Source organism: Oxyura jamaicensis, chromosome 13, assembly GCF_011077185.1.
Source record: "Oxyura jamaicensis isolate SHBP4307 breed ruddy duck chromosome 13, BPBGC_Ojam_1.0, whole genome shotgun sequence".
Classification (NCBI taxonomy): Eukaryota; Metazoa; Chordata; class Aves; order Anseriformes; family Anatidae; genus Oxyura; species Oxyura jamaicensis.
In genome coordinates this window covers 13,318,747-13,341,391 of record NC_048905.1, presented here as the reverse complement: position 1 = coordinate 13,341,391, position 22,645 = coordinate 13,318,747, and the positions used below count along the sequence as shown (strand labels likewise).

The 22,645-nt window shown below is 59.9% G+C and overlaps 2 protein-coding genes across 3 annotated transcripts in view; one reads left to right on the top strand and one right to left on the bottom strand.

The window, feature by feature from the left end:
* On the top strand, positions 1-17,318 carry LOC118173745 (proton-coupled amino acid transporter 1-like). 2 transcript variants are annotated; one of them, XM_035338595.1, is made up of 11 exons: positions 1-330; positions 3,238-3,385; positions 3,841-3,931; positions 4,243-4,331; positions 4,538-4,633; positions 5,188-5,272; positions 6,318-6,536; positions 6,739-6,837; positions 8,167-8,333; positions 12,512-12,681; positions 16,746-17,318. In XM_035338595.1, exons 2-11 carry the CDS (start codon positions 3,243-3,245, stop codon positions 17,009-17,011), a joined length of 1,425 nt encoding a protein of 474 aa, XP_035194486.1. In that variant the 5' UTR covers positions 1-330; positions 3,238-3,242; the 3' UTR covers positions 17,012-17,318. The 2 variants fall into 2 exon arrangements, with proteins under 2 accessions (XP_035194486.1, XP_035194487.1); XM_035338596.1 differs by having other exon boundaries at positions 1-337.
* Positions 17,319-19,430: 2,112 nt separating this feature from the next.
* FAT2 (FAT atypical cadherin 2) overlaps positions 19,431-22,645 on the bottom strand; it is a 54,802-nt gene continuing 51,587 nt past the window's right edge. Inside the window, exons 23-24 of the mRNA XM_035338583.1 lie at positions 21,345-21,937; positions 19,431-20,544 (exon numbers count right to left, since the gene is read on the bottom strand). Coding sequence (XP_035194474.1) covers positions 20,006-20,544; positions 21,345-21,937 — 1,132 coding nt within the window. The 3' untranslated portion in view covers positions 19,431-20,005. The remainder of the gene's footprint in view (positions 20,545-21,344; positions 21,938-22,645) is intronic.

Genomic DNA, 22,645 nt, shown 5'->3' with positions numbered 1-22,645 from the left:
CTGGGAGCTGCCGCCCCCGCCGGGTTGCGCTGGGCGCTGCGGGGCCGCCGCCGCCGCACGGCCCCGGCTCCCGCCACGTTTTCCCGCAGTGTCGCCGCCAGGGCGCGCCACCGCGCCAGGCCACGCCCCCGCCACGCCCACCTCACCGCCCGTGGCCACGCCCACTTTGCCCTCACTTGGCGGCCACGCCCCTCGCCTTCGCTGCCCTCCGTGCGCAGGCGCGGCGGCGGGCCGGCCGGGCGGGGAGGTCAGCTGAGCGGGGTGTCACGTGACTGCGCGGCCCAGGGAGCGCGCCCGGCCGGGGCCGCTGCGGCGGGGGGCGGCGGCGAGGTGCGGGGGCACGGGGGGCGTGTGGGGGGCGTGGGGCGTGGGGGGCGTGTGGGGGGTGTGGGGCGTATGGGGGGTGTGGGGTGTATAGGGTGTATGGGGTATAGAGGATTTGTGGGGTACAGGGGGTATATGGGGGGTGTGGGGTGTAGGGGGCGTATGGGGGGCGTATGGGGGGCGTGGGGTTCATGGGGGATGTGGGGTTCATGGATATAGGATATATGGGGCACAGGGTATAGGGGGAATAGGGAGTACACGGGGGGTGTGGGGTGTATGGGGTATATGGGGGTTTATGGGGGCGTGGGGTACAGGGGATATATAGGATATATGGGGTATATGGTGTGAATGGGGTACAGGGCGTATATGGGGTGTGTAGGGTATATGGGGTATATGGTGTGTGGGGGTACATGGGATGAGTGGGGTACATGAGGTACATGGGGTGCATTGGGTACCTGGGGTATGGGGGGTGTGGGGCACATGGAGTATATGGGGTTTGTGGGGCACAGGGGGTACATGGGGTGTGTGGGGCACATGGAGTATATGGGGTGTGTGGGGTGCAGGGGGCACCCTGCGGGGCAGCTCTAGGGGACGGGGGTGCTGGCAGCCTGCTAGGTGCTCACTGGGGTGTGTGGGGTGCGTGGGGTGCATGGGGTGCGGTGTGCGGGGTGTATGGGGTGCGGTGCGCGGGGCACCTTCAGAAGGGCATCATGGCAGTGACACCGTCCCGTTGTGTCCCGTCGTGACGGGCTGCAGGCAGCAGCGTGCTAAAAGCCGTGCCTCGGACACGCTTATTTTATGTTTTGTCCCGTTTGGCGAAAGCTTTTCCTGGCGGCTGCGTGTCCTGCGTGGGGTGGGGGATCTCGGGGACAAGGGGCTGGCAGTGCCTGTGCCCCTGCTTTGTGGGGGGAACACGTGTGAAGGTGGCCGGGGATTTGGGGTCGGGGCGGTGCCCAGCTCCGGGCTCCGCTCCCCGTAGCGCTGAGGGCCCCGAGCGCTGGGTTCGGCTTCGTGGGTGCCCGGTGCAGCCCCGACTGCTCGGCGGAGCCTCCGGTGTCCGTGCCCTGCCCGATGACAAATGGCTTCTGCAGCTCGCCTTGTGTAAACTACCGCTGCGGCTCTCCCAGCTCCCTGCCTGCCCGCTGGCTTTGTGCGCGGCTCAGCCGGCTCCGGGCACGATTACGTGGCCGGGCTGCGAGCGGGCGAGGCAGGACTGGGGTGATTTATGCGCTGCCCTCAGCTCGGGAGCGCTGCCGCCCCGGCTCTGCGGGCCGCTCTCGCACCACGCTGCCGTTGCTGCAGGAGGTGAAGCGGCGACGCTGCAGCCCGTCGAACCTCTCCGGGGCAGCGTGGCCGGCTGGGATGTGGAACAAACGTGGGGTTCGCGTTGAGCAAACGCCCCGGGTCCTCGCTTCCCCGCTGGCAGGGCTGCCTGCGGCTCCGGACCTCTTCCCTTGGCTCGGGGCCGGGTGCTCGCGTGACCCGGGGGCGCGTGCGGAGCCGCCCCTCAGGAAGCGGAGCCCGGCTGCGGCGCCTCTGCCGCTTCCGCTCGGGGGTGGGACGGGGACAGGCAGCGCTCGTCCTGTCTGGGGACGTTGGGGTGGCCCTGGTGGCACCCAGCGGGGACCCTGCGGAGGCACCGAGCCAGCGGGCTGCGGGGCAGGAGGCTGGCCCTGCTGCGGCACGTGCTCGCCCGTCGCTGTCACCTTTCGCCTGGGGACGAGCGGTGCCTGCACGTCCCCGGAGCATCCTCCTGAGCCCGGACAGAGGCAGCAGCGAAGGGGCCACGGGAGGGGAAGGAAGAAGAAAAATCCTGCAGGAGGAGGCAGAAACAGAGGCAGGAGGAAGGTCGGAGGCCTTGGAGAAGCTGGGCTGGGGGTGGGAGGTGGCAGGGAGCGGAGGCTCTGCAGGGACAGCGCTCGGTGTCTGCGTCTGGCGAGCTGAAGCGACAGCCAGCAGCTGTAGGATCATTTCTTTTATGATTTTTTTCTCCTTTCCCTGCCTTAAGGGTGAGGTGGAGGCTGCGCTCAGGTCTCTCCTGCAGCCCTGTCCTCCCTGCTGCTGCTCCCGTGGGTTACTGCAGGTGGGAGCAGAGCCTGGAGCGTTTCACCAGTGGCGCTCGGTTTCCTTGTGGGCATTTGCGCAAACACGGGAGGAGGTTTCAGCCGAAAGCGGGTGCTGCCCTGGGGCTCCCGCTGTCTTCTCTGGGCTCCGGGAGCTCGGTGCTGGCTTTGTCTTTCCGTCTTACGTTTGCTGGTGTCTTAAGAGGAAGCGGGTGCTGGGTTTGGAGAGGGCTGTGCAAGGTCAGCAGGAGCTCCTGGGGGCGCGTGCAGGAGTTAAAGCAGCCCGTGGCTCGGCAGCTGAAACCGAGGGGCAGGAGCTTTGTTAGTGGGGCTTGAGGGACTTTGTGGGGCTTGCAGGAACTGGCTTTGGGTTGGAGCGAGTGTGTTGGGCTGTGCTGGGCAGCCCCTTGGTCCTGTGGGCACTTCCATGCCTCTGAAACCTTTGGGGTGAGCGGTGTGCTGTCTGCACGTGGACTGTGCCCCAGCCTGGTGGAGCACAATCCAATTTTTGACTTTTAACTATCAAAAAAAAAAAAATCTAAAAAAGCACGTTTGGAAACATTCCTTTTCCTTGCAAGAGCAAGGGGACACCCACGCGGGTGTGCCCGAAACGGGGACACCAGCCTGGAGGAAGAGCTGGGTGGGGGGAACGTGCCCTGGGTCCTTGACCTCGGGGCACGGCGGCTGGCTGATTGCTGGGGCGGGCAGGCCGCCCTATAAAAGCCCTGCGGGAGCGCTGCCTCCAGCAGCAGCAGCCCGTCCTTCCCTGCCATGGCTGATGCCAAGGAGCCCGGGCCAGGGGCGGTGGAGCTGGGCTCCCCTGGTGTTCCTGACACGGCTCCGTCCCCAGGGACCATGTCCACGCGGCGCCTGCGCAGCGAGGACTACAACGACTACAGCTCCACGGACGTCACGCCCGAGGGGAGCCCGCCCGGGGGCATCAACGGCTTCGCGCACCCCGAGTCCTACCAGCGCTTCGGGGAGACCAACGGCACCACGTGAGTGACTCCTCCTGCCCTCCTGGGCTTTGTCCCGCACCCGGGGCTGGAGGGGAGCTGGTGGCTCCGTGCTGCTGTGCCGGAGGGTGGTGGTGGTTTGGTGGGGGATCCCTCGGGGTGGCGGGGACTGCGGGGATGGAGCAGGCAGCTGCCCGGCGTGGTTTGGCTCCCGGTGGTGCTGGGCTCGCTGCCTGTGGGATTTCACCTGCTGGGTTTTGCCTGGAAGCTGGTTCTGCAGACATCCACCCAAAAGCTGTTTGTAAACTAGAAGACTGAAGTCTTCTCCTCCAGCCCTTCCCGGTGCCTACCGGGTCCGGCTGGGTTTGGTGGATAGGGCCTGGACCTTGTGCGTGTTTGCCCCAGCTTCACGGAGCAGCGTTTGGCCCCGGGGCAGCACCGAGGGCTGTGTCTGTGCGCTCTGCCCCGGGGTGATCTCAGCATCTCCCGTCCCTCAGGTGGTACCAGACCCTGATCCACCTCCTGAAGGGGAACATCGGCACGGGGCTGCTGGGGCTGCCTCTGGCTCTGAAGAATGCCGGCATCCTGGTAAGGCAGCTCTCGGCCTGTATGGGCCCCGTGCCCACTTGATGTGATGCCCGTGGGCCCTGGGAGCGTGGCATACGTGTAATGAGCCCCTCGGCCATCGGGCTGGCCCTGTGCTGGGGGGCCACGGAGTTTTTCTCTCCGTGGGGCTTCCCCTGGCAGCTCTGGCCGCGTCGAGATCAGGGGGTGCTCTGCTTCCTCCTGCCTGGGTTTCACCCGGACTCGGGTGCCAGGTGCTGTCTGCACGTCAGCCCCATCCTGCGGCTGTGCCTGCGGCCGTCGGAGTGCAGCCTTCCCCCTCTGTTCCCCCGCAGCTGGGTCCTCTGAGCCTGCTGGTGATGGGCGTCGTGGCCGTGCACTGCATGAGCATCCTGGTGAAATGCGCCCATCACTTCTGCTACAGGTAAGGCACAGCTCTGGCGGCTCTCCCAGCCCTCCCACCAGCCCCTGTCATTTTTCTGAAGCTTCCCAGCAGCAAGTTCCCCGTGGTGAAGCCTCAGCTGGGCACCTTCTGGGGCTTTTTCACCGACTATTTCCCCGTTAATGCCACCGTTTGCTGTGGGAGCCAGCAGATGGGGCTGATGCCTCTCCTCTCTCTCTGTCGGACAGGTTCCAGAAGCAGTTTGTGGACTACGGAGGAGCCGTGATGTACGGGCTGGAGTCCACCCCCAGCGCCTGGCTGCGGACACACGCCGTCTGGGGAAGGTACCTGACCCCCGGCAGGGCGCTCGGCTGCTGGGGTGGAGGAGCTGTGCTGGCAGCCCGGCACCAGGGATGCAAAATGGTGTTTGGTCGCCTGCCCCCAGTGCTCGGTGTCCCCCCGGGAAGGTAACGCTGGGGATATTTAATTTAGCGCTGTCCCCAGTCAGATGAGTCCCAAGGGATGTGTCCTGGCCTCAGTGTGGCACTGGTGGGCTGGGAGAAGGGGCTGCAGCCTGAGGAAGGGGTGAACGACACCCACAGCACGGCTGCCTCACCTCGGTAGTCACCAAAGGGACCTCCCAGCGCTGGGGAGCGTCTTCCTGGGGCTGGTCCTGACCCCGCTGAGGGAATGGGAGCAGGGACTGGAGAGCCTGAGGTCTGCGAGGTTAGAGGGAGATACGGCTCACTTGTCTTTGATGATTGGAAGCAGACACCTGCACGTCTCGGCCTCCGAGGAAAGGAGCATCGCTGCCATGTCTGAGACAAACCCCGAAGCAGGCCGGGTGCGCTCCTATTTCCAGGTTCACCTCTAACGAGCGGTCTTTTCTCTCTCCTAGGCGTGTGGTGGGGCTCTTCCTGATCCTCACTCAGCTGGGTTTCTGCTGCGTGTACTTCGTCTTCCTGGCGGACAACCTGAGGCAGGTGAGGCTCGCTCCGTGAGTGGGCGGGGAGAGCCCCCCGCCTTGGCTGGGAGGTGTGGAGGAGCCTGGGCTGTGCCCTCGCTCCCGTGTCCCGGCCCTGTCCTTGGCAAAAGCTCTGGTTTTTGGGGCTGCTGCTGCTCAGGAAGGTACGAGTCCCGTGCCCGGGTGTTTTGACGGGCACGGTCTGCCTGAGGGCCCTTGTTTGCTCCCCGTAAAGAGGTGTCGGAGCTGCCTGTGTTGGCCGGGAGAAGCAGAGGCTCGATCCTGGGGAGGGAAGGCAGCAATGGGGTGAAAGAGGAGGAGGAATTGTACCTTTGATGTCGTGCCCAGCTCGGCTAATTGCATTATTGATACCCTGTGAGCGAGCAGTGTGTGATGGCTACCGGGACCTGGCGTGAACCTCTCCGCTCCCTCGCTTGGTCCTGTTTGCATTCCAGTTTTTTGCCTCATCCCACGGCTCTGGAGGTTAATTACATGGCGTAGTGAAGAGTTTCCTTCTGCCGGGCGTCGAGAGGAAAATAAACAGAAACCCTTGGCCTGCCTGGCTGCCGGGCTGTAAGAAGCTGGCAGCAGGTCCGTGCTCTCAGCTCCGTGCCTTGCGGATGCCGCTGAGCACCGTTCCCCCTGCTTGCCCCAGTTCTGCTCTTGCAGTAGCGGTCTGGTCCCTGGCACCGTGGCAGTGCCCATCGTCAGCTCTTCTCTGCTGGTTGCTTTGGGTTCAGTTTGTGATTTTTTTTGGGTGGAGAGAGGGAAATGTTGTTTCTTTTTGTGGCAGGGAGTAGTGCGTTAGATGGGGAATGAGGGTGCGGGTGGTAGCTCAGTCAAGGTGCCACCGTGCTGGGCAGAGCTTTGCTTTGGAAAACAGCTTTGGAGCAACAGGGTTCTGCTTCAAAACCCCCTGAAGGCCTGCATTGCTTTGATTTTAATCAATTAACTCCCTCTGAAAACGAGCTGGGGTGGTCATCCCAGCCCCCTGGGGTGGGCTGCCGAGATCCGTAGCTGTCAGGCCACGATGGGTTTCCCGGAGCATCCCTCTGCTTCCCCAGGTCGTGTCCGCTGCCAACGGCACCACCAACGACTGCCACTCGAACCGGACGGTGGCCCTGACCCCCACCATGGACTCCCGGCTCTACATGCTCTCCCTGCTGCCTTTTGTGGTGCTGCTGTCGTTCATCCAGAACCTCAAGGTCCTGTCCATCTTCTCCATGCTGGCCAACGTGGCCATGCTGGTCAGCCTTGTGGTCATCTACCAGTACATCGTCCAGGTACGCGCGCTGTTTCTGTGGTTCCCTGGGGTTTACGGGGTGGTGGGGTTGTGGTGGCGTGGGGTGAGGGTGGAGCAGGGCTGTATGGTGCTGGTCCTGCGGGCATGGTGGTTGCCCTCTGCTCCGTGGGGCTGCGACGGGGAGCTCTGGGAACATGCTGCATCCTCCCTGCCTCCCAACTCGGCCTGGGCTTTTTTTCCAGGACATTCCCGATCCCAGCAACCTGCCCCTGGTAGCAGCCTGGAAGACCTACCCTCTGTTTTTTGGCACGGCCATCTTTGCTTTTGAAGGCATCGGGGTGGTAAGTCTTGGCGTGTGGCAGCGGGGCTGCCTGCACGGGAGGCTCAGCCTGCGCTCGGGCTTGCCGCGGGACCCGCTCCGCGTTGCAGCTGTATTTGCAGAGGAGCTTCCCTGACAGCAGCCCAGGCTCTGGATGATGCTGTTCGCTCTGGGCTATCTCCTGGGTCAGCCTTTGTTGCTTCCACCTGAGGCTGGAGGAGCACAAGCTCCAAACCTCGGAGGCTGGTTGCTGCTTTGAAGGGGGCTGTGCCTGGCACTAGGCTGGGCTCTCCTGGGAGCTTCACTCGGCTCTGCTGGCTGACCTGTGCCGCAGGAGGCGTCCTGGCTCTTGTTCCAGGCTGAATCCCGAAGTGGGAGGCCGAAAAGCATGGCACGGTAAAATGTCACCCGCTCCTCCCCACCCTGCTGGGAGGCAGCGTGACCGCCCTTCAGCAGCCACACGGCACGAGCGGGCTGCGAGCTGGGTTTACGTGTGCCTCTCGTACGAGGTGCTGGAAATAGAGCAGCTGCGGTGAAGGCTGGGTGGGTGGAAGGCTTCGTGGCTCGCTGAGATGCTGGGGGTTGTTTCCGGGAGCTCCCTTCAAAGGAGGAAAAAAAAATGTTTTCATCTCTTAATATAAGCTGGCTATGTAAACACGGGGCTGGAGCGTGCCAAATCCATCCCAGGAGGAGTATTTACAGAATGCTCTGCCCAGGACAGAGATCTCTTGCTGGCAGCGAGGCGCACGCTCTTTCTTCCTTGCACAGCTTGGAGGTGGGGAAGCAAATAAAAGCTATTCTGGTCTTGCCACTGTCTCTCTCCTTGAAATTGCCACCACCCAAGGACAGCTATAAAAATGTTTGCTGAAATTCCTGAAGCAAGTACTGGTAGTGTAAAGATGGGACATTGTCCCTGCTCCTTTTTTCTCCTCTGTGTTTTTATTGTCCTACCTGTTTGAAACCTGTCCGTACAAACTTGCAGGGAGAGGAAAAAGTGCCTCAACCTTTGCTGGGGAAAATGATAAGGGATCAGGAAAGGCCCATCCCGGGGGGCACGGCCGTGCCGCTTTGGGGTGCGGAGTGGGCAGCATCGCCCTGAGCTGCTGGGCTCCCCTGGGCACAGCCCCTGGCAAGGCACACGGTCCCTTTGCAAGGGCACAAATGACCCTGCTGGGGGCTCCCTGTGCCAAGTCCAGAGGTCTCAAATTTGAACAGAGGATCACATCTCCGGTGCAGCAGATTTCCAGCCGGGGTCTCCAGGCTCGGTGCGGAGGGCTGTGCTCAGCTGTGGGGTTGGGGGTGCAGAGGAATGGGGGAAGACTGCTGCTCCATCCTCCTCCTCCTCTCCCAGGTGCTGCCTCTGGAAAACAAGATGAAGAACCCCCAGCAGTTCCCGCTGATACTCTACGTGGGGATGACGATTGTCACCGTCCTGTACATCAGCCTGAGCGTGCTGGGGTACCTGCGCTTCGGGGTGAGCATCCAGGCCAGCATCACGCTCAACCTGCCCAACTGCTGGTGAGTCCCCGCGGGGGGGTCTGGGGGCTGGGGAGGAGCTGTCCCGGCTGGAGATGGCACCCCTTAGGTCACCTCGTCTGGGGGAGCTGGGGAGGGCCAAAACTGCCCAGAGGAGCTTGTTGAGACGTTGAATACAACCCTCGTTTGGCTGTACCAGCTGATTTGTTAACAGCACCAAACCGCTTCTCTTCCCCAAACGAAGCACGTGGGAAAACTAAACCCAAAGCTGGGAGCTCCTGGTGTGGGTGAGACGTGGTGGTTTTGCCCATGGGCCGTGTTTCCCTGTTTGCAGCCCCGGAGCTCGAACTCCCACTCCAAGCTCTGCACCCAAGCACCTCACAGCTCACCACGAGCTGGGGCTTTGTACGCGGATGCTGTGGCCGTGAGGGTGCCCCTTCCCTTAGGGGCCGAATTCTGCAGCTCCTCCCTGCCTGTCCTGCAGGGCCTCTGGTATGGCTCTGGCAGCTCATACCAACCCCAGCCACCAAGATGAGTTAGAAAACAGGGGGTAGAGATGCGGGAACTGCACACAAGTGTCGGGACAAACTCCTTTGCCTCACCTTCTGTGGTTCCTCACGCTGGCTTTCACCTCCCTTGGCCGCTAATGCCCCCGGGGGCAGGTGGCTGCCTGGTGCAGCGGCTCCGCATCCATCCTGGAGGAGAAATGCCAGCAGCTTCTCTAGCCTTTGTGACAAGAAGCGTGGAGGCTCTTCAGCATGCAGACGTTGGGAATAAAGGCCTTTCCCAGCTTGCTCCGCTTGGGAGTGTTTGAGAAGGTCTTGCACAACCCCATCTCTGTTACTTCTCACCACACGCTGCTCTGGGGCATCTGCCCGGCAGGCAGGGAGGAGGCTGCAGAGAAGCTCGTGTCCTCCGTGCGCCACAGAGGTGCCGCTTGCCCAAAAGCATCCCTGTGTGTTGGTGGGGAGCTGGGGCTGAGGTTTGTTCCGGATGCCGTGAGGCTTCTTGGATAGCTGTCCTGTGGCAAAATGGTTTCTCAGGGTGCTACCGGGCTGGTTAGGATGGCTGCGAAGTTTAAAAAGTTTCTCTCTGAAGTCTTGACTGGCTTGAAATCCAGCAAGAGACCGAAGTGAGAATTTAAGCAGTAGTGCCTGTCGCCTTCCCCAGCCCTGTCCTCCGTTCGGCCAGCAGCTGCTCGGTGCTGCGCTCTGTGACTTGCTGCCTCTTCCCCACAGCCCGGGCAGATCTGGGCAGGACTCGGATTTTTGAGTCAGTGCTGGACTTCCACATCCTGGCCTTCTACTGCTGCACTGGCGTGGGTCTGGGGAAAGCAAGGTCCTCTATCAAATGCGTGTTTCTAGGAGTATCTCTCTGTCAAAGTGGTTTTCTACGAGGGAGACACGTAGGGAGAGCAGAAGAAGGGAAGCAGGGCACAGGGAAGCCCCAGAACATGGCAGGGCTGCCCCTGGGGAAGGAGTGCTGCGGTCTGTTGTGACTCAGAGCATGAAACACATCACGCCTGTTTCTTTCTGGCAAAACGTTTGATGGAGGCTGTAAACACTGAACTTGGAAATGCGTTATCTGTCTTGTTAAAATAAGGGCTGGGAAACTCAGGCTAAAGCCTTGAACACTCTTTTCCCCTGCACTCCTTACCCCGTAGGTGATGGGTGAAGGCCTGCTCCTGACATGGGTGTTTTGCCAGATCTGCTTTGCCAGCGGGTTTTCTCCCCAGCAGTAAAAAGGCGCCGGGCTGCAGCAGCCGGTCAGAAGGGCTGTGGGTGAGAAATCACGGGGCTTGCCTGCAGCGTGGGAGACAAGGCAGGGAGGCAGGGATCGTGGAGGAGCTGCTGCAGCCTTGCTCTGCTGTAGCCGTCGCCTGGAGGTCTCTGGGAACACGTTTGCTGAACCTGTTGGCAGTCGTTGAGATAGGGGATGACTAAGGACTTTTCCAGCCTCGTTTCTCTACGACCGCAGCTTCCTCGAGTGAGGAGTGTGTCGGTTCCCAGTGCCCAGGTCTAACCACAGCCTCGCTGAAACACTGTGCTGCTCTGCAGAAATCCTTCCTCGCAGCCTGCAAGGTTGCCTCAGCCCACCAGCTGAAAAGGGAAGAAGCCCTGCAGCGAGGGGGCAGATGCTTGGTTGCGTGCGGCCGGTTGGAGGTGTGTAATGACAGAGCTTACTGTCAGAGGAGGGATTCCCGTTTCTTGCTGAAATATCTCAGGGCGCAGCTTGTCAGCATGACCTGGTGTGGCTGGGCAAGCAGGTGGCCACTGTGGTCGGTGGAGCAGTGCCTCTCCAGACCCTGCGTGCACCTGGGTTTTCTCTGGGTCAAGGCTAACCCTCGGGCTCTTCCTCTTCTTGGTGTTTAAGCTGCCCTTTGAGCTTGGTGTCCTGGCTCCTGACCTGTGCAGGATCAGGACCCAGCCTTACTCGGTGCCTTTTTTGTAATAACATCTCTTAAAAATTGATTGCCTTAGAGCGCTTTATTGCTTTACAACGCTCACTTCTTGAGAACGCAGCTGTAGGATGTGCAGAGCGTGGGATGCGTGGCTCAAGGCTACCGTGCACTCAAGTCGTGTGTGGTGCATGCTTGGCTGGGTGGGTGCACTCTGCACTCTTCTGATGGCTTGGCTTTGTTTGCCTATGGAATCGCAGGATAATTTCGTTTGTGGAGGCTATCGTGAGGTCAGTGGGTCCAACCACCTACTCAAAGCACAGCCAACTTAGATTTTGAATGTCAGTAGGGATGGAGAGTCCCCACCTCTCTGGGGCCACGTTCTGGTGCTGAGCCACCCTGTTGGGCTGCAGCTCTGTCCTGCTGCCTCTGGCACCTCTGCTGTGCAGCTCAGAGCCTGGCTTTGCCTTCTCCGTGCTCTCCCATTAGGTAGCTGAAGCCAGCAATAATATCCTCCTTGACCTCTTTGTGCTGAACGAACTCAGGTCTCACGGCCTCTCCTTACACATGGTGTGCTCCAGCCCCAGCTGCCTCAGTAACCTCCCCTCAGCTTGCTCTGGTAGCCTCATGTCTTGTCCTGGGAGACTGGACACAACGTTCCAGCTGCAGCTTTACAAGCCCTGATTCCTGCTTGGTCAGCATGTCTTGGCTCGGGGAGCAGGTAGGGCTGTAGGAGATGTAACCAGGTATCGCTCCTCCTTTACAGGGCCTTGTTCTGGCTGCCGGGAAGCTCAGGGCAGAGATGGGAGGGAGGTGGCTCTTTGGCTCTCCTGCAGCCACGCTTGCATCGCTGCATTGTGAAAATAGCTGCTCTGTAGCCCTATGGGGGAGGTTGAGTTGCAGGTGGAAGTGGTGATGTGTGCATTGCGTTTGCTTTGTAAGCCCAGACTTCTGCTGGCAGTGCAGTCTTCTCCCCCTGCTCAGCAGTAACTGAAATCACTGAAATATTCATGGCTGGAGCTGATAAGCCTCTTTGAAGGTGTTCTGTATCTCCTGTCTTAAGGCAGAGAATAAATTCCACCTGGCTGTAAACAGGGAATAGAGCTTTTTCCCTTTCTTCAGCTCAGAAACAGGATTTTCCTAGTGAAGTTCAAGGGGACCATCGCCTCTGGGGATGGGTGATAAAGGAACTTCATTCTGGGTCACTGACTGAGAGTTGGGGTTGCAGACTGCAGGTGGTATCAGTGCTATCTGCTGTGTCTCTGGTGAGGACTGTTTCCTAACACTTGAGTATCTGTGTTAGGAAATGCTTGTCCATGCCTGGCAATCAGGAAGAAGGCCACCCTGTGGCACTGCAGACCTTGCAGCGTCATCCTGGACAAGTGGAGAGGGCAGCACGGAGCCTGTATCTCTCTGTTAAGTGGTGATGTACCTGGAAGATGGGCTCCTGTCCCATGGGCAGAGAACTTGGCCATCCCTCTGCCTTTTTTTTTTTTTTGAAGTGGCCCTTCACATCCGTGCCCAGGAGGTTTCTCAAGGGGAAGCAACACTTGGGGCTGCTGGCCTGCTGTTTCCTTACGCAAAGCCAGGGCTGAAACCTCTAATTAGGTATGGGCTTGGAGGTTCTGCCATCTCTTGCACAAGAAGTGTCTCGGTGAAGTAAATGCATCACCCTTAATTTGTTGAGTGTGTTTAGAGGAGGAGATGGCTGGGACACAAAAGTCCTTCTTGGCAGAGTGCTCCTGCTCTGCTTTTTTGCTGTTGATGCCACGGGGATTGGAACAAGAGCGAATCTCACGGGTGTCCTCTTTCTCGTTTGCAGGTTATACCAAGCTGTCAAGCTGCTCTTCTCCTTTGGGATTTTCTTCACGTACGCCGTGCAGTTCTACGTGCCCGCCGAGATCATCATCCCTCCCCTCGTCGCCCGCGTGTCGGAGCGCTGGGGCTGGGTGGTCAACCTGCTCCTCAGGGTGGCCCTGGTTAGCGTGACCTGTGAGTAGAAAGCAGCCTGTCCGAGAGCCTTCACCTCTCTGTGTGGGAGCGGTCTTCTCTGCGGAGGGGTGGCAAATGTCCAAATTAATTTAGAGGAGCTATATAGTCCCATCGAGCTTTATACAACACGTCTCACCAGCTGGTCTGGTGTGTTGGCAGCTCAGACCGGAGCCTGCTGGACCTTTGGAAGGGTGTGGAGCTGGCAGGAGACTTCCCAAGCCCCACGTGCTGGCTGAAACAGCACAGTTTGGACGTGCCTTCTGCTCCTCTGGCTTTGAGTTGAGATCTTGGAAGGCTTTTCCAGGTGTTCTGGCTGGATCTAGAGATGTCATTCCTTCTGGGATGTCTCTTTGAATCTTCTGGATTTTCTGGGGACTGTTGGCTTCTCCCTGCAGAAGGATGCACAGCTTTTGGGGCAGTGCCAATGTACATTGCTTGTGTGTCTGACATTGCTTGTTGCTCTGGCACAGTTGTGGGAGGGCAGTGTTTGGACCTGATGGTTTGGGAACCCTGGAGAGGGCTTTTAAGAGCTGTAGGTTTTAAGAAATGTTTCAGCCTCCCAGAGGGCTGTGATCTGCCCCAGGTCTGCAGCACTGAGGTGCAGCCCAATGCTTGCTGCAGAAGTTGTGTGCAGCCGCCCCTATGCTTTTAAAGTTCAGCTGAAGACATGATTTTAGCAGGTTGGAAAGGAGGTTTTACCTATCTGCCTTCTTAAGAGGGAAAATACAAGCTGGGAAAGTTAGGTGTGTGGAAACCTAAGGGGCACCAGGTCACTGAAGTGCAGGATTATCTGATTTTTGGCTGGCTTTGGTTCCTGCAGACTAAATGCTTGCTGTTCTCAGCACAGCTGAGATGCTTGACTGAGCTTCCAGGCGTCACCCACCAAAAAAAGAGCATTTTTGCACGGCGTGATGCTGCTGATACACCACAGTTAAGCATCAGAGACCTGGCCCCATGTTCCAGTGGCTTTGGTTTGGGCTTGAGCGGAGCGTGGTGCTAACTGGGGGGTGGGGGAGCTGGCTGAGAGCAGGGTGCTGCTGCTTTCTGAGATCTTAGTCATAGAATATCCTGAGTTGGAAGGGACCCACAAGGATCACTGAGTCCAACTCCTGGCTCCACACACAGGACCACCCCAAAATCAGACCATGTGTCTGAGAGCGTTGTTCAAACACTTCTTGAGCTCCAGCAGGCTCAGTGCCAGGACCACTAAACTGGGCAACGTGTCCCAGTGCCCGACCACCTCTGGGTGCAGAACCTTTCCCTAACCCCCAGCCTGTCCCTCCCCTGTCCCAGCTCCGTGCCGTTCCCTCGGGTCCTGTCGCTGTCCCCAGAGAGCAGAGCTCAGTGCCTGCCCCTCGTGAGGGAGCTGCAGGCCGCCACGAGGCCTCCCCTCAGCCTGCTCTGCTCCGGGCTGAACAAACCATGGGGCCTCAGCTGCTCCTCACACATCTTCCCCTCCAGACCCTTCCCCATCTTTGTAGCCCTCCTTTGGATGCTCTCTAACAGCTTTCTGTCCTTTTTGGGTTCCTTGGTGCCCAAAGCAGCACGCAGTACTGGAGGTGAGGCTGCAGCAGGCCGAGCAGGGCAGGACAACCCCTTCCCTCGACCCACCAGCAGGGCCCTGCCTGATGCACCCAGGGTGCGGGTGGCACTTTGGGCAGCCAGGGCACACTGCTGACTCGTATCCGACTTGCCATCAAACAAAACCCCCAGATTTTCCAGCCTCTCGTCCCCCAGTCTACGTACAGCCGGGGTTGCCCCCAGGCTGAGCCGTGCTGGTGGCAGCCGGAGCTGGGTTGGGGCACAGAAAGCAGCAGGGCTGTGCTGGGCGAGTGGCAGGCGCCTCCCCCGGCCCCTTAATTGCTGGAGGCTCGTTTTGAGAAGAGCCACCTTTGATCTTCTTGCCTTTCATTTCCTCAAGAGAGGGAGGAGGAAAACCTCTTCATGTCCAGCCGGAGAGCGAGAGCGGGGGCTATTTATTCTGCCATCTCCTCCCCTTGCATGGGAAGAGCTGGAGCCGGCACAAAGCAGGGCCGAAGTGCCTGCAGCAAGCGTTTGATCTCATGTACTGTCCCTCCAGCGTGGTGAGGGATGAAATCCCACTGTGCTCCAGCTCCCCAGCGCTGGTGGTCGAGCTCGGGGCCGCCTGCGGGTGTTGGGGTGTGCCTGGCCGGGGGAGCGGAGGGCTCGGCGGGTTTAGGCAACAGCAGCACTTGTGCCCCCCCGTTTGGGGTGTGGAGGCAGCTGGGCGTTGGTAGAGGGATGCTGGTTGCTTTGTACCTCCTCCCCTTATCTTTCCCCGTAAGAAATCGCTGTGGCTGTTGGCGAGGATAAAAGCAATTAGGGGGGCTGCATAAATATTCATCATGTGAGCGTGTGGCCGCAGAACAAGCCCGCATCGTGGCTTTTTGGCTTCCAAAGAGAGGATGCAATTTGGTGTATGGGTGTCTTTCAAGCTTCGACTTCAAAACCAGCACACTTAAGAACCCTTTGAATTAATACCTGTGGAAAGCACGACCGTTGCCCCTGGAGGCTGAGGGCTGCAGCTGGTACTTCAGCTCTGCCTGTTGTGGAGGGGCGTTAATTTTGTTTGCTTTGAGCCCAGAGCGTGGGGTGGGCTGAGGATGCCCTTAGCGGCCGGCTGCTGGAGCAGGGATGCTCCTGGTGGCAGAGACCCTCCCGTCCTGTGTCCCCTTGGAGCTCTGTCCATCCAGCTCCCCCCTGATTTCACTCCCCTTGGGGCAGCTCACAAGGGCCCAACGCAGTGAGACCACAAATCCACCGACTAGGCTCTTGGAGAGCATTTTGGGGCAGGCACAAAAGGTTCGAAATGCCCAGCAGAGGGCATTGCCCAGACATTCCTGTCTCTGCCTCGGGTCTTTGTGGTGCTGGCATCGAGCTTTGTGGAAGCACTGCTGTGCCTGGCACAGGGCTGGAGGAGCCGGGTTTCCCTGGAGCTGGGTGTGCTGGCGGGTGCTGCCACTTGCCTGCTGCCCCCCCTTAAAGTGCAGCGTGCCCCAGTGATTCTGTTGGAGACCTGCTGGCTGCTTTCTTTCCCTGTCCTGCGTGTGAGTTTCCCTGAGAGAGCTTGTCTCCACTGTGGCTGTAGTTGCCACAGGTCTAGGGTCTCCTAAGTCTAAGCAATAAACCAGCCTATTTCTTTTGGTTGTTCTGATTAAGTGCTGAAGCCTGCTTTTCTTGCAGAGGGTGCTCTTCTGTCATGCAAAGCTCTGGCTGCCTTTTCCCGAGGACTTGGTTTGACCAGAAAGCAGTAGCAATGCACTCAAGCACAGAGCTTGCCCGCAAGCATTGCTCCTAGCTGCAGAACGGGACCTTGCCCACCCTTTATTTTATATGCTCTACCCAAAGCCTAGTGCTGCGGCATCCGGGTGCTCTGCCAAGTCCTTTTGCACTTTTCCCAGTGAGGCAGGCTGCAAATGCTGTTGGTGGCTCTGGGTTTTGTGGGCCATGGCACCAGGAGGAGAGCCTGGAGCTGCTGCGGTGGTGGTGGTTGGGAGAAGGCACCGTCCCCATTCCTCCACCTGCCCTGAGCAGGAGGAGAGGGAGCACGAACGTGCGGGGGTTTGCAGCCACTAATTGGAAGCTGGAAGAAGTCTCCCAGGGGGATTTTCCTTGGCTGCAGTTTTTATGGGACAAATGTTGCCCCTTCAGGCTGTGCTGTAGGTGCTCCGGGGGTGGAGAGGTTCTAAACGCTTGCAAACCACACGGATTTATTCAGGGGTGGGGGGATGCGGCTTTTTCCTGCCGCCTTCTGCTTCCGTGGGTTTTCTGAGGCTTTACAGCTCCCCAGGTGCGAGGCAGAGACCTGGGAGGTGCGGGGGAGCGAGTGCTGGCTCTCGAGATGGGCTGGGGATTCTCCTGCGAGCAGCATCCATTTGCTGGGGTATCTCTTCAAAGTTCAGTGTGCGAGAAGGGCAGAGGTATCATGTAACAGCATCCCTGCGACGGCTCTGCTTGCTTTAATTGGGGTAAAACGGGGGTGGTTTGGAGCCGGCCGTGCTCCCTTCACACCTCGCTAACCGTCCTGTCCGCTGCTTCCCCAGGCGTGCTGGCCATCCTCATCCCTCGCCTGGACATCGTCATCTCGCTGGTGGGCTCCGTCAGCAGCAGCGCCCTGGCTCTCATCTTCCCCCCGCTGCTGGAGATCGCCACGTACTACGTGGAGGGCATGCACCCCCTGGTCATCGCCAAGGACGTGGCCATCAGCCTCATCGGCTTCGTGGGCTTCGTGGTGGGGACGTACGAGGCGCTGGTGGAGCTGGCTACGCCCGCTGCCGTTATCAACGCCACCAACATCTTGGTGCAGTGACGGTCCCACGGCCCCTCTGAGTGCTGTGCTGGGGGCACCAGGGCCAGGTGCCACTGGGGATGCTCTCCCTTCTCTCCTGCAAGTCCCGGTGGGTTTGGGACGGGGCTGTCTGGCTGGGGAGGTGGGATCTGGCCCTGGCTGGGGCACTGCCTGCCTCGGGGGCAGGTGACACAGCAAAGCAGCCCCCTGGGTACTCCTGTAAATAGGCATTTTGGGAGGGAGAGGAATCCTGGGCATGTAGATTTTTATTTTTATCCTAACTTTTCCATATTTCCCCCATCCTTTCAGTCAGGGTGGGGCACAGGGACTGCTCTTCTCCGTGCCAGTTTTCTTTTTCTCCCTTTTCCCACCCCTCAGCACTTTATTTTGTGGCAACAGAGAGACCTCAGCTCAGGTTGGAGAGCGTGGAGCTGCCTCCTTGCCCCGGCCCCGTGGGGATGGAGAGCAGCATCTGAGGTGCGGAGCATCCCAGGGCCAGGGTGGGAGCCCCCAGCTCTCCCACGATGGCACCCCTGGGTGTGAGCACCGCCGGTGGGCACAGGCTCCTGCTGTGCCCCCGCTCTGTTCCCAGCCCTCTCTGGCACCGAACAGAGAGGGCTGGCATGGGAAGGTTTTGTTTCGTTTCCTAGCGCACATGTCCCACGCACGGTTTTTCAGAAGCATTACGATTTCAGGTGTGTGGAGCCCTCTCCGCACCGCCAAGCTCTGCTGCAGGGGCCACGGTGTCCCTGGGGCTCCGCGTGCCGCCCGCACCGCAGAAACCCAGCGCCTTGTTTACAGTGCCCGAGCTGGCCCCGGTGCGCCCCGGCTGCGTCTGCAGTCCCTCACTGAATGTCAAATCCCAAAAAAGAAAAACATTGTGTTTTTTTTCCCCCCCCCCCCCCCCCTTCCTCCTGGTCCTACTCCCTCCCTGGTAACGTCCTCTGCTGCAGCTCCCGTGCCCTGGAGGAGGCAGCTCGCTGGTGCTTCTCCCTCTGCTCCTCTTGCTGCTTGTGTTGTGGTCAGTGCATGCCCGGGGGCACGGGCTGCACCTGGCTCTGTCCTGCCATGCTGTTGCTTTCCTTCCTCTCAGGGGGCCCAGCCTCTTCCCTGGAGCGTTTCCTTGCCTTTCTGCTATTTTTATTTTATTTTTTTGTGTGTGTGTGCAGCTCGTAGGAGCTCCAGGACACCCCGCAGGTGGGAGAAGTGCAATATCCGTGTCCTTTGCTATGTAGTGACCCCGGCTCTGCCTCTTCCCAGGCTGGTACCGGTGCTGGTGCTGTGCAGGGAGGGTTGGGCAGGGCTCGGCCACGAGGCTGGTGCGCCTGGGTTGGGTGTGGGTGCAGAAACGTCACCCTCCCTGGCGGGGGACATCTGCTGCGTGCCCCCAGGGCGCTGCGGTACTTCGGCACCATTAACCCGCTTTTGGTGACTTTTTTTTTTTTTTGCTGTTTTATTGGGCTGAGGCACAGTGGGGGGTGAGCAGGGGGTGGTGGGAGATGTGTGGGGCACCGGGAGGACCTGGCAGGGGCCAGGCGGACACGAAAACTTGACACTTGTGTGTTGTAGGCTGCTCTGTAACGGGGGGAATCGTGTAAATATGGAAGTGATTCACGTACGTGTCGCGTGCCTGTGGATAGTGTCAGCGTGGGTGGCTGCCCAGTGGAGGAACTGGTGCGGCACCCGAATCATGTATCTCACTTTAATCAATAAATGGAATTATTTTTTACGTGAAAGAAGCGATGGGATGGGGTTTCTCTCGCCTGTGCAGGTGAGTAGGAGCTGTGGGAGGATGCGAGGGGACTCATCTGGGCTGCAGGGGGCAGGTGTGGGGCCGCAGTGTGCCAGGAGCACCAGGGACTTGCTGCAGCTTTTGGGATTCGTTTCTCTCTGCAAATACCACCCAAGCACAGGGCTGAGGGTGCTGGTGTGCAAAACAAGCTGCTGTTCCCTGGGCTGTCCCTGGCTCGAGCCGGGTAGGGATATCCTGGTTACGAGGGAATCGGAGTTGTTACATGAAATCATGATAGTTAAAAAAAAAAAATCATCTTTAATACTTTCCAAAAAAAATCAATGAAACAAAAATTACATCAAACAACCAACCGAAGAAAACCTTTCACAAGAAACAACACATTCCCGAGCACGGGGACGTAGGGCAAGCCCTCAGCCAGTGCCCATCCCGCGCTGGGGATGCCGCGGGTGCAGTTCCTGGCACGGGGGCTGGCCCTGCAGTCTCTCTGAGATACACCAGCCCTGGGAGTGACGGGGCTGGGTACCACTGCAGCCAGCTGGGGCCCACCAGAGCTGCGGGGATGTCTCTGTGCCTGCAGCCTCGGGGCAGGCTCCCCTGGTCCCTGCAGCACATCCCAGCTGGGAAGGGTCCGCTGGCTGGTTTTGGTCTGCTCCTGGTGCCGTGTACCTTGTTGCTTGTTTCTTTTTTCCCCTGTAGAAATGGACGTTTTTCTTTCTTGGACTTCTTTTTGCCAAGTGAGGGCGTGCTGGCGGGCCTGGCTGCACCCCCTCAGCTCTCAGCCAGCCTCAGGCTCGTGGGGAGCAGACGCAGAAGAGGGTTTGCACCAACCGAACCATCCCGCTGGGCAAACCGTCGCCCTGAGGCGAGTCCTCGGCACCAGAGCTGGCTGCGGGCTGCCACCTGGGGCTGGGCAGTGCTAGTCCTTCCATGCCTTCTCCTCCAGGGCTGCTGCGGTGCCTGCTCTGCTCCTCCCCGGGTCCAGGCAGCCCAGGCTGGGAGGAGATGCACGGCAGCGTCGGGGGGAATGCTCCGTGGCAAGGAGGTCGGTTAGTCACTGGCATCCCACGAGCATCCTCCGCATCCCGGTGATGGCCGGAGCATTTCCCCTCCGTCCACAGCAGGAACAAAAAGATCCAGGCAAATCCCAACCCAGCTCAGAGGAGAGATGCTGCAGACTGGGGCGAGGGGGAACGCCAGCCTCCCTCGGGGCCGGGGGGGGGACACACGTGCTTCCCTTCTCATCTCGAGGACGAGTCCCTCCGTTAAAACATCACCTCCTCGCAGCTGCCGTAGTCGCTCTCCACCATGTCGGAGCCCTCGTAGTTGGGGGGCGGCAGGGGCTGGGCGCGGAGGCCGGGCTGGTGGTGGCCCACCACCTCGCAGTCCGCGTAGGACGGCTGCGCCACGCTCAGCCGCATGCTCACCCGCTTGTAGCCGGGCTCAGGCTGGTACGGGACCCCTTCGCCCTGCACCAGCTGGGCCGGGTAGTAGCTGATGGCCGTGTACTCGTTCTGGCACTGGGAGGCTCCCATCTCCACGGGGCCCAGCGGCAAGAAGTCCTCCAGGTTCTGGTTGCTGTAGCGGGGAGGGATGGGGGCCCGCTTGTTGCTCTGGTCCAGCGGGAAGGGGAAGCCCCCGTACAGAGCCACCGGCTCGGCGTCGGCCGGCGGAGGGGGCGGCGGGGGGAGAGGAGGGTGGGAGGAGGAGGCGGGGGGGGCTTGGATGATCTCATAGTGGGAATACTCCTGGACGTCCGAGGAGAGGTACCGGGGCGGCCAGTAGGTTGTTTCTGCTGGGTAGACTGGAAGAGAACAGAGCTGCGTTAGCTGCGGTGCGTGCCCCGAGTTGGGGTTTTCCCTCTCCTGCCCTCCCGCTGCGTGAGCCTGAGCCTGCAGGAGGTGTGGTGGAGGGGAGAGAGGAGCCAAGGGGACGGGGAGCTGCCTCGGGAGTGGAGGGGGCTGCAGGGCACCCCTACCTGTGCCAGGGCAGTGCTCCCACCAGGCTTCTGACACTGCCCACCCTAGCGCCTAAACGACACACTTCAGCATGCCACACGGATGCAAGAAGCTTGGACAACGAAGAGCTGGTGCAGAGCAAGTGATCCACTGGATCCCTTTCCTTGTACTTCACTCTTGTGAGCTCTCTTCTGGTAGCTGTCCTGGCTGCTGAGCTCCTGGGCAGGGACAGAGCAGGGACCTGGCTGCCTGGAGCCACTTTTCCCTCTGGGTGTAATCCCTCTGGCTGTGGGAATTGGTGTGAATGGCTCCACTAAAACTCTCACTGACTTTTAGGATCTTAAATACTCCCCACTGGCTTCAACATCCCCTTTTATAGGGACTTTTCACCCTGGGCACGTGGGAATCCAGGCCATACATTAATGGATCCCCTGCTGGATGTGTAGGGAATTAAGTGAATTGATGCTGAAAACTGGGGTGTAGAGGTGACATCTGGGGGAGGGAAGAGCCAGTGAAGGAGCTTGGGCAGCCCAGGTTTTACTTTGCTCTGCCCGACACCATTGCTCCCCCATGTTTGCAAACCTGCGATGCGCTTCACAGGGGTAAAGGGGCCTTGAGAAAACAAGCCAAAGCCGCGGCTACTGACCCATCTCCTCCCTGGCCCAGGTGCACTTGACGAAGGACTCGTTGTCGGAGTTGGAGGGGGGCGCGGCGGGGGGCAGGTTGGGCGCCACGCTGCACACGATGGTGCCCCGGTGCTTGGGGGCGTTGGCCGAGTTGAAGGTGACAAACTCGGGGGTGCCGCTGGCTTTGCGCTGCTCCGGCGTGGCCCGGTCCAGGTTGTTGTGCGCCGTGTCGCCGAGGATGTTGAGCTCGATGGGGGGCACGGCTTGGGTGCCCACGCCCACGCTCTTGGAGAACTCGCTCTTGGAGAGCAGGTCGGGGTCCTCCCGGGCCACCGGCTTGTGCGCCTTGGCGCGGTGGCGGTAGCGCTTGCGGATGAGCACGAAGGCCACGGCCAGGATGGCCACCCCCAGCACGCCGGCCACGATCTCGGCGATCTCCTCCGGGCCCACCGCCCACTGCGTGGGCACGATGGCGGGGGTGATGATGGGCTGCGTGCAGTAGTCCCCCTGGTAATCCGACGGGCAGATGCAGTGGATGGAGCCCTGGGCGCTCACGCAGCGCCCCGCGTTGCGGCACGGGTTGTCTTGGCACTCCTCGGCCAGCTTCTCGCACCTGGGAAGGGATGGGGACAACATCAGCCTGGGGAAGCGGCTAAAGCTGCACCGTCCTGTTCAGAGCTCTGGCTTACACCACCTGGGGTGCTCCCTCTGGGCCTCTCCCTCCCTTGCCAGCCTCTGTGCTACCTGCCTCTCCTGGCAGAGGACAGGGAACCTTGCATTTACAGTTTTCCAGAGGAGGCTGAAAGTTTTGCAGGTTGGTCATTTTTGGGCATTTTACGGAGCATATACAGAACTGAGACTGAATTCTGTCCTGCTCTACCCTGTAGAACCCCAATGTTCCCCTTTCTCACTTGCCTGCAGGACAGGGACTTTCCCTTCTAGCAGTAATGATCTCCCCGTGTTAGGAGGAATATTCACTGGTTGATTTTCCTAACTTTTTTTCCCTATTACTCTTACTGCAGAGACACTGTGAAGTTTTCACTTCTCTTATTTCTTAGCCATTGCGTTACAATGTCTGAGCCTGCGTGTGCCGTTTCAGGTATCACACTGCCACCTAATGCCCGGATACGTTCCTTTATCCGAGGGTTGCAGTAATGATTTCTGCCTTCGCATTGGTTCAAAGCACTGGTTTTCACCCCTGCTAAGTGACCCAGGCAGGAGGAGGAGCTGGGCACGGTGCTGTCCGAGCCCCACGCAGGGCACCTCTGCTGGTGCTGGGCTGGAGGCAGGGCAGGGAGCTTGGGGAGGACACGTGGCTGCA